This window comes from Haliotis rubra, unplaced genomic scaffold (assembly GCF_003918875.1).
Source record: "Haliotis rubra isolate DU_JTF1 unplaced genomic scaffold, ASM391887v1 Scf197, whole genome shotgun sequence".
Classification (NCBI taxonomy): domain Eukaryota; kingdom Metazoa; phylum Mollusca; class Gastropoda; order Lepetellida; family Haliotidae; genus Haliotis; species Haliotis rubra.
In genome coordinates this window covers 414812-428928 of record NW_025765969.1, presented here as the reverse complement: position 1 = coordinate 428928, position 14117 = coordinate 414812, and the positions used below count along the sequence as shown (strand labels likewise).

Sequence of the window (14117 nt, the reverse complement as noted above, 5' to 3'; positions counted from 1 at the left end):
TCAGGCGCGGTGAAGTAGCCCAGTGGTTAAAGCGTTTGCTCATCACGCCAACAACCCAAGTTTGATTCCCCACATGGTTACAATGTGTGAAGCCCATTTCTGGTGTCCCCCGTGCCCGTGATGTTGCTGGAATATTGCTAACTGCGGTGTAAAACCTTATTTAGTCAGTGATAGATCTTGGGGAGAAATTGATAGACTAGGCAACAGATGGTATCAGTTTTTGCTAGATTCAGTTGTAACTTTTAAACAGCTGTCCATGTTCATGTCACAGATATGATAGTCTGTCTACACCCAGCTTGTACAGCAGTTACATCATACAACAGACATGCATTTACATGTCGAACTGTCCTGAACCCAGAGGCTGGTTGTAGGATGGCATGTTGTCCATAAGCTTACAATGTACTGAATGCTTCCTCCTTATAGGGCGGTGGGGTAGTCTAGTGGTTAAAGCGTTGGCTCGTCATGCCGAACACCCGGGTTCGAATCCCCACATGGGCACAATGTGTGAAGCCCATTTCTGGTGTCCCCCCCCCGCTGGAATATTGCTAAAAGCGGCGTAAAACCAAACTCAGTCAGTCAGTGCTCCTTATAGGGCGGTGGGTCAGTCTAGTTGTTACAGCATCCACTCGTCATGCTGAAGAACCGCCTCCGTGGTGTAGTGGTTAGAGCGTCCGCCCGGAGAGCGGAAGGTTGCGGGTTCGATCCCCGACCGCGTCATACCAAAAGACGTTAAAATATGGTACTTGTTGGTCCCTGCCTGGCGCTTGGCATTAATGGGTACAACAAGGACTGGTCGGCTCGGAGTCAGTATACTGTGTCTGAGTGGGATATTCATGCTTCACTGCGGCATGGTATCTCAGTGGGCTAGCACTATAAAACCAGCTTCAGTCTGGGCTAGTACAAGCAGCCGCACATACACATACACACGCATGCACGTCGTCATATGAGCGAAATATTCTCAAGCACAACGTTAAACCTCACCTCACCTCACCTCACCTCACCTCACCTCACCTCACCGACCTGGGTTTGATTCCCAACATGGGCACAATGTGTTAAACCCATTTCTGGTGTCTCCCGTCGTGATATTGCTGGAATATTGTCGTAAAACTTGACTCGCTCCTCCTTTTCATAGACGACATACAGACCCGTGGCAGTTATATTTGGACACTTGACGTAACTTCCATAGACTTACATGTTAATTTAGTGTAGCATAAACAATTTTCATAAATTTAATTTTCGTAAGATCCAAGTCAAATTTTGTGTACTTGTGAGGAATCATCTTACCTACTATCACATAATTTCTGTTTAATTTTCCGTTGCTTATTTATCAAATGGCAACAATTTAATCAACATATGTACAGTGCCGTGAACTCCTTTAACATGGCGGCCTATGGGATTGTGCATTGTGGAACTATATGGAAGTTAATAAATGTCATTGTCATTATTTAAATAGTGGTCGGAAAATTGAACTGAAATCATGAGCGCAGAGCAGAGGTGATTTCAAACTTGCCTGTCAAATTTTACAAAGATCTATCCTAAACTCACTTAATGAAAATTATTTATGCTACAGTGAAATAACATGTAAGTTTATGGAAATGACGTCAGGTGTCCGAATATATATGGCACGAGTCTGTAGCAACCCTCTTAAAGTAGAATAGGTTGCCCTAAAATATACTTCCAATGAATGCAGTTTGTCTATCATGGCTGGTGGGTGCTGCACCACCTGTCTTCTTATTATGGGTGGTCCTTAACATATTTTGAGTAGTATATTTTGGCCTGTCCACTATTAGGGAACAGCTCTTATTTAACATGTTTTGAACTAGCATTTATAACAAGACAGGCATTAATGAAATTTTCCTGGCTCTATTTAAAGGTGGAGTTGTAAAATAGATGGAATGATAATTGACATGAATCTCTGTTAAATGACCTAAACTGTATGTCATTCTATGCCTCACTTAAAGAAGGGCATGAAAGGCAAATGATCTAATCTCTAGCAGATGCTTTCAGGAATCTCTGGCAGTAGCTTAAAGGAATCTCTAACGGGTGCTTTAAGGAATCTTTAGCAGGTGATTTAATGAATCTCTAATAGGTGCTGTATAAAATATCTGGAAGGTGCTTCAAGGAATCTCTAGCAGGTGCTTTAAGGAATCTCTAGCAAATGGTCAAGTAATCTCTAGTATGTGTTTTATGGAATCGGTAGCAGGTGCTTTAAGGAATCTCTAGCAAATGGTCAAGTAATCTCTAGTATGTGTTTTATGGAATCGGTAGCAGGTGCTTTAAGGAATCTCTAGCAAATGGTCAAGTAATCTCTAGTATGTGTTTTATGGAATCGGTAGCAGGTGCTTTAAGGAATCTCTAGCAAATGGTCAAGTAATCTCTAGTATGTGTTTTATGGAATCATTAGGAGGAGCTTTAAGGAATCTCTAGCAAATGGTCAAGTAATCTCTAGTATGTGTTTTATGGAATCGTTAGCAGGTGCTTTAAGGAATATCGAGCCAGGAATGTCCAGCAGATACCTGAATGAATCTCAAGCAGGTGGCCTTAAGAAGCTAGTTCAGTGTGGGGTTTAAGTATCAGTAAGGTTTATAGGGATCAAGGGATGGCCATGGTGACAGGTTCTACTGGACTGTGCATTAAGGGACCGTTCAGTCGGCTTACTGAAATTATAGGTGCATGTTAGGTTGGACAGAAATAGAGCATAGAACAGTAGCTGTTATCAGCTTGAGATTGTCACAGACTGGCACAGCTTGTTGACAGACACCAGAAGATGGCAAATAACAGGATCGGGTGGTCAGGCTCGCTGACTTGGTTGACACGTCATCGGTTCCCAATTGCGCAGATCAATGCTCATGCTGTTGATCACTGGATTCTCTGGTCCAGACTCCATTATTTACAGACCGCCGCCATGTAGCTGGAATATTGCTGAGTGCGGCAGAAAACTAAACTCACTCACTCACTCACTCAGCAACCCATGCTTGCTGTAGTGTGCGACTGCAGGATCGGGTGGTCAAGTACGGTCACTTATTTAGGGTCAGGTGGGCAATCACTCTTTTGGGGCAAGTAATGGTATTCCAGTTGCGTAGGTCGGTGCTTATGTTCTCTTCATTGTCGGGTCCAGACTCGATTATTTACCGACCTGTGTCATATAGCTGGAATATTGCAGATAATTGTTAATCCAGTCAGCTTAAAAGGCTTAATACAACATGACAGGAATATGAGAAACACATAATTCCACACAGTTTGTGTGTCAAATCTAATGTTTCTCACTGAGTTTTATGTTGAGAGAAAGGATAAATCTTGAGATGTTCCAAACCTTCCAATATTGGCCAACTGTTCCATCTCACTCACTCACTCACTCACTCACTCACTCACTCACTCACTCACTCACTCACTCACTCACTCACTCACTCACTCACTCTCACTCACTCACTCACTCACTCACTCACTCACTCACTCACATTCTAAACAATGCAGTAGTATTTATTTCCTTGATGTATAAACAAAGTTGGTAGCCTAGCTCAAGTCTAGAATGATTTGAAAGTCTAGATTGCGTCAGCTCCAAGTTCTGGAGATTTAGATTTTATTCTTTCATTTGTAGATATATATTTTACAAAAATAAGTATCAGTCTAGAAGTATACTTGAAATGTCATTTATCTGACAAAGACATTATCCATAACAGTTTCATGTATTCACATTCTTCTAAGTTCGGATTTCCCTTCAGAGGCTTACCTGATATTTGTAAAATATTTGCATTTTATAATTAACGTTGCATTGTTCCCACACTTTGCACTGAATGTATTGTTGTACAGGGTCCTTAAACAGGGTCCTTAAACATGGTTTGGTTTGTTCTATATCTGCTGGGGCGGTGGGGTAGCCTAGTGGTTAAAGCGTTCGCTCGTCACGCCGGAGACCCAGGTTCGATTCCCCACGTGGGTACAATGTGTTTAGCCCATTTCTGGTGTCCCCCGCCGTAATATTGCTGGAATATTGCTTAAAGCGGGGTAAAACTAAACTCACTCACTCACTCTATATCTGCTATCAACCGTATTGTTTCTTGTAGCAATCTGGTCTATGTAACGTGCCAACCGCATTCCCCGTATGCTGTAAAAGCATGTGCAGATCATGAGTGTGGCACGCTCGCGTCTGTATCCGTGTAGTGGTTGGCTGGTAATAAACGATGAAGGCTGCTTGATGTTGTGTCCTGTGCTGGCCAAATGAAATGAACGAAAACACTACAGTCCCGATCCACAGAATGTTTGTAGCACTACTGTATTCGTAAGTGTATACAGTTACGACCGGTCGTAACGTTACGAACTCTTTGTTGATCGGGACCCAGATTCACTTACAATAAAGTAAGAAGGTGCCGTCTATGTGAAAGTCACAATGGGGCATTAGTCAGTAGTTTCACATTATCGTTGATCTTATTGACAGAAAAATAACTGAACCTTGAACTTGCAGTCAGAAGCAAGAGTGAGTGTTGCCAGATCAATAGCTATCACTGATGTTGTAGAAACAGAACTAGCAGTTGATTATGTCAGCAGAGTGTTTTCATTGATCTTATCACATCAATAGGTTTTACTTGTGCTTGTCTGAATAAATGTTGTCAGCGATCGTCTTCGCTGATGGACAGGTATAATTGATCTTGTCATCAGGAGAAATGTTAACATAAAGAAAAAAAATAATATAACTAGATAAACTCATATTTATGTACATTTTGTGAAAGTAAAAGATAAACTTTGTTACATTTATTTGAAACTCATCCAGTAGTAAAGGGTGGTTGCATAGCAACGATTTTAGAGTGTTATCATGCTGAAAGACATTGTTGTGATAATTCCTCAATATGCCGAAAAGCGGCATAAAACCATACTCACTCACTCATTTGGATTCCTGGAAATACTGAAATGTGATGTTAGTCTGACATGTATGCAGTCTGTATATCAAGGGGTGTTTTCCAACACAGTGATGTGATTACAATATGGTGGGTTGCATATTATTCTCCAGGGCGTAGATTTTCGAAGCTCTCTTAGCGCTAAGATAGACGTAAATTAATGTTAATGTATGGCATTTACGACTGTCTTAGCGTTAAGAGAGCTTCGAAAATCTAGGCCCAGGAGTATGTACCATGTAACAGTCAATGCTACAGTTCCATGACAACCTGTCTTTGACTCAGTTTCTGATGGTCAGAACCAGGGTGTATTTGTTTCTGATCAGTTGTAGAAGATTTTGCTTGATATCTTTAAACCCAGACTCTGGGTGTATTTGTTTCTGATCACTTCCGGGTGATTTTCTTCAGAATTCAACAGGATGGTTGGGTAGCTTAGTGGTTAAAGCGTCTGCTCTCCATGCTGAAGACCTGGGTTTGATTCCCCACATGGGTTCAATGTGAAGCCCATTTCTGGTGTTCCCCTCCATGATATTGCTGGAATATTGCTAAAAGAGGCGTAAAACCAAACCCACTCACTCACCTAACCTTATGGGGTTAAGGATAACACCACAATATTTTGTCTGTGGACCACATGTATGTGGTACATACAAGGTCATCTGACATGGATAAGTCGCAAATATACACAACAGTAAAAGTAATGAGACATTTGCACATCTTGTTGTTTCTTCAGTAAGCTGGTTGTTTGTTGTTCATGTAAGGGATAGTCTGTGAATGTTGTGGTTCAGGGATGGAGGAGCGGTGGGGTAAAAGCGGCGTAAATCCATACTCAGTCAGTCATAGATAGTATCATTCTTATCGCTCTCAGAATCTTTCTAATCATGATTGGGTCATCAGCCATAGTAGATTTCAGGCAACAGAATTAGCTGTCAGTGTGTGAATCAGTGTAATGGAACAAGCATTCATTTTGGTGCTACGTTAGCCCTGCATTTAGGCAAATCATTGTGACTTAAAAGTAAAAGGTTTCATGTTTTATGTCAACCTGCCCTGTAAAGAAGCTGTTTGTACGTTTCCAGCAACCACATCCCACTTTGTTTTGTATTTTCAGGTAGTTCCAACACACCCAGTTTGCCGATTTATTTCCCTCAAATGCGATCTGGGTTGTGGACGGGTCAAGGTGGTGCTGGAGGACGTCCTCAGATTGATCCTCAGATGGGTCCTGCCCAAGGTTTGGGCATGGGGTCTGACAGGAGGAAACTGGCTTGTTCCTACTGCGATAAGACCTTCATTGCCCCGAGTGCACTGAAATACCATCGAGAGTCTGTTCATGAGGGAGCAGTGCACCAGTGTGTCTGCGGAAAGACTTACAAATACAACACTGGGCTAATTGCTCATAGGCGCAGTTGTGCAGTCATGTTAGCCCTGAATAGCGTGACTTGATCAGGAAGAGTCAGGGTTGACTCAGATGAATCTGTTCGGAGGATGTCTTTTGTGGTTTGGTCCATATCTTCATCTTGGATAGATTAGATTTGTCTGTTGCTATGAACCATCTGTCAAGTGACTGTTTTTGTTGTTTGTGGATTTCAAAGGTTCAGATATTAGTTGAGAAATTCAACAGCAATAAGGATCTTGTTTGGCCGAACACTATTGCCAGTACTATTTCCCATGCTGCATAAGATGTTATCACACACATGGCATTGAAAGGATTTTTTCTCTTGAAGAACACCTTCATGTATGAGTTCACTGTGCACCGACCGATGAGCCCTATACAGTCTTGATGAATAACAAACCATGAATTGTGAATATATGTGCATATGTTGGAATTTGAAGGGTTCAGTCATATGTATGAATTTGCAAACATACTTATCAAGTTTCCAAAGATTATATGATCAAGACCTATTCAAAGATGGTTACTGGAGACTGTCATGGCCTAAAGGAACAGCATCCATTACTGTTTGTGTTACTATGGATTATTGGAACTGGAAAGGAGTCTATATTGAAATGTTCCTTCTCGTTTCTCCACAACTGCATGTATAAATATCTCTCTGAAGAAGCAAGGACATTTTTGAAGAAATTTTTGTTGCTTTCAGGAAGGTCAACATCAATGCTCTCAGTGAAATCCCTCTGCACACCTTCCACAAGGAGGAGGACACGGAGAAGCCTCCTGGAAACTTCCCAGTCAAGACGTGCATCTCTCAGTCCTACTGCTGTAAGAGATAGTGCCAAGAAACTCGTGGTAGCATCAACCGTCGGACGGAACAGGAGGTTCTCCTGCCCCCAGTGCAACAGGAGCTTCAGCTCCACTGTTGACATGGCCATGCATGTGCGGTTCAACCATAAGTGTGTCTGTGGGCAGGTGTTCCGTTTCCAGACGGGGTTGATGGCGCACAAGAGAGTGTGTTACTCAGTCAAGGCTTCCAAGTGATGCTCATGTATGTACGTACATATGTGTATGTGCAATACTCTTCCTCAACATTGACTGCAGATTAATTGAGTCTATCAGTTTTGTATTTATGATGGTAATTATAACTGGTGGTTTGCTTTAACTTTTGGAAAGCTTGTGACTTTCTTCATCTTGTACAATGAGTTTGGTTTGTCATTTTTGTATTTTTGATGGTAATTGTAACTGATGGTTTGCTTTTACTTGTGGAATTTCTTCATCTTGTAAAACTTCATCTTGTAGACACAGTGATTTTGAAAAACCTTGGGCATGTGGAAGGAAAATAGTATTGTAATGTAATGACTTTATTTAGTCAGCTGCAGGGTCACAGTATATAATCTGGAGGAACGATTCATGTAATGTCAGCTTTTTGTAGTTTGCTTCATTGTTTTGGTTGCAAATGACCAAGCCCAAAGTTTCATTTACTTTGATTGAGAGGCCTGATTGCTTTGGATATTGTATGAGAACAAATTGTGCTTTGGTAGCACTCATATTTTACACAAACATGTCTGTTGAAATGTTTCATTTTTTGTATTTCAAGATGAATACACATAATGATGAGGATTGTTCTTGTGTACAGATTGTAGAGCCATCTTATTTGAACAAGCAGGTTATCTGCAAGATACTCTAACAGACTGCATCAAGCATTTGAAGAGTTGCTTATCTGATAGCTAGGATGTTGGTGCACGAACATGGTTATATTAAAAGGACAGTCAGTTGTTGTGGAACATCTTGGTCTTCAGAATTGGGTAATGTCTTGGTGTTCAGAGAGACACTTGTTGGGTGACGTCTTGGTGTTCAGAGAGACACTTGTTGGGTGACGTCTTGGTCTTCAGAGAGACACTTGTTGGGTGACATCTTGGTCTTCAGAGAGACACTTGTTGGGTGACATCTTGGTGTTCAGAGAGACACTTGTTGGGTGACATCTTGGTCTTCGCCTTGGTGTTCAGAGAGACACTTGTTGGCTGACGCCTTGGTGTTCAGAGAGACACTTGTTGGGTGACGTCTTGGTCTTCAGAGAGACACTTGTTGGGTGACATCTTGGTGTTCAGAGAGACACTTGTTGGGTGACGTCTTGGTCTTCAGAGAGACACTTGTTGGGTGACATCTTGGTCTTCAGAGAGACACTTGTTGGGTGACGTCTTGGTGTTCAGAGAGACACTTGTTGGGTGACGTCTTGGTGTTCAGAGAGACACTTGTTGGGTGACGTCTTGGTCTTCAGAGAGACACTTGTTGGGTGACATCTTGGTCTTCAGAGAGACACTTGTTGGGTGACATCTTGGTGTTCAGAGAGACACTTGTTGGGTGACATCTTGGTGTTCAGAGAGACACTTGTTGGGTGGAACATCTTGGTCTTCAGAGAGACACTTGTTGGGTGACATCTTGGTCTTCAGAGAGACACTTGTTGGGTGACATCTTGGTCTTCAGAGACACTTGTTGGGTGACATCTTGGTCTTCAGAGAGACACTTGTTGGGTGACATCTTGGTCTTCAGAGAGACACTTGTTGGGTGACATCTTGGTGTTCAGAGAGACACTTGTTGGGTGACGTCTTGGTGTTCAGAGAGACACTTGTTGGGTGACGTCTTGGTGTTCAGAGAGACACTTGTTGGGTGACGTCTTGGTGTTCAGAGAGACACTTGTTGGGTGACATCTTGGTGTTCAGAGAGACACTTGTTGGGTGACGTCTTGGTGTTCAGAGAGACACTTGTTGGGTGACGTCTTGGTGTTCAGAGAGACACTTGTTGGGTGACATCTTGGTGTTCAGAGACACTTGTTGGGTGACATCTTGGTGTTCAGAGAGACACTTGTTGGGTGACATCTTGGTCTTCAGAGACACTTGTTGGGTGACGTCTTGGTGTTCAGAGAGACACTTGTTGGGTGACATCTTGGTCTTCAGAGAGACACTTGTTGGGTGACATCTTGGTCTTCAGAGAGACACTTGTTGGGTGACATCTTGGTCTTCAGAGAGACACTTGTTGGGTGACATCTTGGTCTTCAGAGAGACACTTGTTGGGTGACATCTTGGTCTTCAGAGAGACACTTGTTGGGTGACGTCTTGGTGTTCAGAGAGACACTTGTTGGGTGACATCTTGGTCTTCAGAGAGACACTTGTTGGGTGACATCTTGGTCTTCAGAGACACTTGTTGGGTGACATCTTGGTGTTCAGAGAGACACTTGTTGGGTGACATCTTGGTCTTCAGAGAGACACTTGTTGGGTGACGTCTTGGTGTTCAGAGAGACACTTGTTGGGTGACGTCTTGGTGTTCAGAGAGACACTTGTTGGGTGACATCTTGGTCTTCAGAGAGACACTTGTTGTGACGTCTTGGTGTTCAGAGAGACACTTGTTGGTGTTCTTCAGAGAGACACTTGTTGGGTGACGTCTTGGTGTTCAGAGAGACACTTGTTGGGTGACATCTTGATCTTCAGAGAGACACTTGTTGGGTGACGTCTTGGTGTTCAGAGAGACACTTGTTGGGTGACATCTTGGTCTTCAGAGAGACACTTGTTGGGTGACGTCTTGGCCTTCAGATAGACACAGTCAAGTGTTGGTGGATCTCTTGGTTGTTCAGAAAGACAGTCAAGTGTTTATGGACATGTTAGTGCTTTAGGGACATGGTACCATCTTGAATCAGCTGTGCCACAAATCAGTCAAGAACAATTAGGATATGGTACATCTTTGACTGAGACATTGGGCAGATATGATGATTCAGCACGTGTGGTAAAACAGAGGAGGGAGAGTTCCAGGTCGTGGGAGGATGTTTTCAGACACCAGTGCTATGACTTATCACACAGAGTCTGTGCATGAGAACGACAACTATCAGTGAGGTTGTGGAAATGCTATACAAGCCTGGACTATTCCAACATGCAAAGATGCATGTTCTACTTGTGTAGATTTGTTTTCTGCACCAGCCACTGTGTTCACAGCCTGGGTGGCCATGTCCTAAGCTTTATAGTCCGTTTGACTTCATTTGAGGCCGATGAATTGCTCACTAACACAAAATACATGCAACAAAACAAAACTTTGCACAGTCACATGAAATCGAACAGACCAACTCTGATTTGTCTCATAATTTTGGACACCCGAATAAAAACGGTTTTTAACAAACGATCATTATTTTGTTGTCACTTTTCGCTATTTTTTACGAAGGGGGACCACTTGCTGGTAGAACAGCCAGGTAATCAACAAGCATGTGCAGTGAAATTTCAATTTCACACGTACAACTTGCACACCTGGCTGTTCTACCAGCCAGTGGTCCTCCCTCATTAGAAACAGCAAAAAGTGACAACAAAATAATGATCGTTTGTTAAACAACTTTATTATTCGGGTGTCCGAAATTGTGAGACAAATCATCAGAGTTGGTCTGTCGATTTCATGTGACTGTGCAAAGTTTGATATTGTTGCATGTATTAGATTTTGTGTTAGTGAGCAATTCAAGGGTGTATTAGATTTTGTGTTAGTGAGCAATTCATCGGTCTCAAATGAAGTCAAACAGACGGTAATTGACTCAACTGGTTCTATTTGTCAATAGTTTGTCAGATCCATTGTCAGAAATTCAGAACCATACCGTTTTGTTACTTTGATATTTTGTGGTTTTGTTGATATTAAGCTGAAAGGCTGTGAGATGACTTAGATACTGTTCAAACAGCACTGGACTCCAACTCTTGAGAAAGGAGGGTGCACACTTCATTTTCACTCCTTTTCACGGGTCATTTAATAAACTTTCAGGATCCACCTGTGGACATGTTTTGTACTTCTGTGACATACTAGATTTGTTTTCAGAAGTAGGACTGACATGGGACTTTCCTTTAAATATTCTTGGTATAGGCTTTGGATGTTTGCTGGATGCTCATCACAACATGCAATATTTATCTGTCAGGAGTAACAGCATGATATTATATTTTTTCAGGAAATCTAGCATATCTGGTGAAAAAATTCTTTCTTTCCTTTTTAAAGTTAAAGCTAAAGCATATATTTTTCCAGTAATGTCTGGAACCTATCTTTTTTCAAAAACTTCACTGCTCCTGCCAATAATATCCTTTGGTTGATTTTTCTGAATATGTGATCATTTGGAGGCGATTACACTCAAACACTGTTGTGTCCACTTTTGATGTATTGGCTTGAGCAAAAACCTTGGTCCTTTATTTTGTCATCCTTTCGCATTTGTGTCAAACGTCAAAATATTTTAACTTCAATACAACTGTGTTTGACTGTAACTATGGTTACTACCCCTACTGGTAGCATAATGCCGTTATGTGGGGACCTTTAGTTTGTTCTTTATGTGTTCGGTTCCAACAAATGTTTTCGATATTTTCTGTCTGCGTTTGTATAGAATACAAACTTACTTTTTGCATTCTAAGACAACGAAATTGTATGATCAGCTTGCATAAATTGGATCATTTTTGCACTCAGATCTTTTCAGTTGTAAGCTAATCATTCATATTTGGGCATAAAATCATGTTTATGTTGTAGAAATAAGTATTTACGTAATCCCCACCTTTTGATTATATGCATGTAACATATGTAACTTTCATAATAAATTAGTTGACATCTCTATGTGTTGATGTTAGTTATTGCCAGAAATGGGCTTCACACATTGTACCCGGGTCTTTGTGTCACAAGCAAACACTTTAACCACTTGTTTGAGTGGCATTTTTAGAAGTTGAGACGTACAATATGGAACAAGTTTTTATGGATAATAACTTCTTTATTTGGTGAGTGCGATGTTTCGATACAGATTCTTGTACCGTTGTCAAGCAAGAGTGATACATGAAGTGGAGGAGCTGCATATTTATACTGTGTATAACAATGAAACAACATACATTGTAATTGACAAAGGAAACAACATAATTGCCATAATTGGTTAAGCAGTAAGCTGATGAAGCCAGTGAGTACACAAAGGATAGTGAATAGAAGCCAGAGATGTATAAATACAGGAGTGGTACAATGAAGGAGATGTTTATACAATAGATGCGATGTTTATACAATAGATTGGGCTTGGTGGAGGAGTGGATCATAAGCTGATGGAATGAAGTATCCTTGGTCACGGTTGATGGTGGGCTTCATTGTAACCACTCCTGTATTTATACATCTCTGGCTTCCACTCACTATCCTTTGTGTACTCACTGGCTTCATCAGCTTACTGCTTAACCAATTATGGCAATTATGTTGTTTCCTTTGTCAATTACAGTGTATGTTGTTTTATTGTTATACACAGTATAAATATGCAGCTCCTCCACTTCATGTATCACTCTTGCTTGACAACGGTACAAGAATCTGTATCGAAACGTCGCACTCACCAAATAAAGAAGTTGTTATCCACTTTAACCACTTGGCTGCCCAATTGCCCCGGTTTTGGCAAAAGGAGGGTGGGGTGGGGTGGTGGTGTGTGCACTTCACTGGTAGTAATGCAGTGGTTTCAGACAAGAAGGGTGTGCTTCACTTACAATAGTGGAGTGGTATCAGGCACGATGTGTGTAGTTAAGTAAAATATAATAAAAACAGTTTTGTTTCTGGTCCATGTCAGTGAAACAGTTTCATTTCTTTCTTTGTTTGAGTTTCTCACTCATAGTAAGTAATTTTTGTTTTTGTTTCATGTATAAAATATTGTTTACTGCAAAATTATTATTGGATTAACTTATTAATAATAATTTTGCAGTAAACAAGTTAATCCATTAATAATTTTGCAGTAAACAATATTTTATATGTTCATGATAACATGTATTCATATTAGCCCTGTTAGCTCTATCCACATGTATTGCGTCGTCATAGCATTGTGACGTCATAAGCATTGTGACATCACAGGCAGAGTAACAGTTACTGTTCTACCTGATGATGGGGCCAGAACAAGCCCTGAAACATTGTACCCAACAATAAAAAGTAGATGAAACCCAGAAAAGTCTCTATGTTCATCACATACAATCTTCTGAAATGCCAATCAAACATCATGTGATACTCCTCACTCTAGACCATTGTGACCATCTGATACTCCTCACTCTAGACCATTGTGACCATCTGATACTCCTCAGTCCAGACCATTGTGACCATCTGATACTCCTCCCTATAGACCATTGTGACCATCTGATACTCCTCTCTATAGACCATTGTGAACATCTGATACTCCTCACTATAGACCATCTGATACTCCTCACTCTAGACCATTGTGACCATCTGATACTCCTCCCTCTAGACCATTGTGACCACCTGATACTCCTCACTCTAGACCATTGTGACCATCTGATACTCCTCACTCTAGACCATTGTGACCACCTGATACTCCTCACTCTAGACCATTGTGACCATCTGATACTCTTCTGATACTCCTCACTCCCTAGACCATTGTGACCACCTGATACTCTACACTCTAGACCATTGTGGCCATCTGATTCTCCTCACTCTAGACCATTGTGACCATCTGATACTCTTCACTCTAGTCCATTGTGGCCATCTGATACTCCTCACTCTTCCAGACCATTGTGACCATCTGATACTCCTCACTCTAGACCATTGTGACCATCAGATACTACACACTCTAGACCATTGTGACCAGCTGATACTCCTCCCTATAGACCATTGTGACCATCTGATACTCCTCCATATAGACCATTGTGGCTACCTGATACTCCTCACTCTAGACCATTGTGACCATCTGATACTCTTCACTCTAGACCATTGTGACCATCTGATACTCTTCACTCTAGACCATTGTGACCATCTGATACTCCTCACTCTAGACCATTGTGGCCATCTGATACTCCTCACTCTAGACCATTGTGACCATCTGATACTCCTCA

At 41.5% G+C, this 14117-nt stretch overlaps 1 protein-coding gene and 1 long non-coding RNA gene across 8 annotated transcripts in view; one reads left to right on the top strand and one right to left on the bottom strand.

Moving 5' to 3' along the window:
- The window catches only part of LOC124274985, a 99182-nt gene that overhangs the window by 73438 nt on the left and 11627 nt on the right, over positions 1–14117 (top strand). The window contains exons 2-3 of one of the 7 annotated variants that reach the window (XR_006898100.1): positions 6974–7315; positions 7904–8406. The exons of 3 other annotated variants lie outside the window; for them this stretch is intronic. Coding sequence is in view for 2 of the 4 variants with exons in the window: in XM_046710367.1 (XP_046566323.1) it covers positions 5992–6189 (198 nt within the window). In the remaining 2 variants the exon portion in view is untranslated. 3 more of the 7 variants (XR_006898101.1, XM_046710381.1, XM_046710367.1) reach the window with 3 other exon arrangements.
- On the bottom strand, positions 552–11645 carry LOC124274987. Its single transcript, XR_006898102.1, has 3 exons — positions 11542–11645; positions 4010–4013; positions 552–582 (listed from the first exon to the last, which is right to left on the bottom strand). It is a non-coding gene; the product is annotated as an uncharacterized LOC124274987 (long non-coding RNA).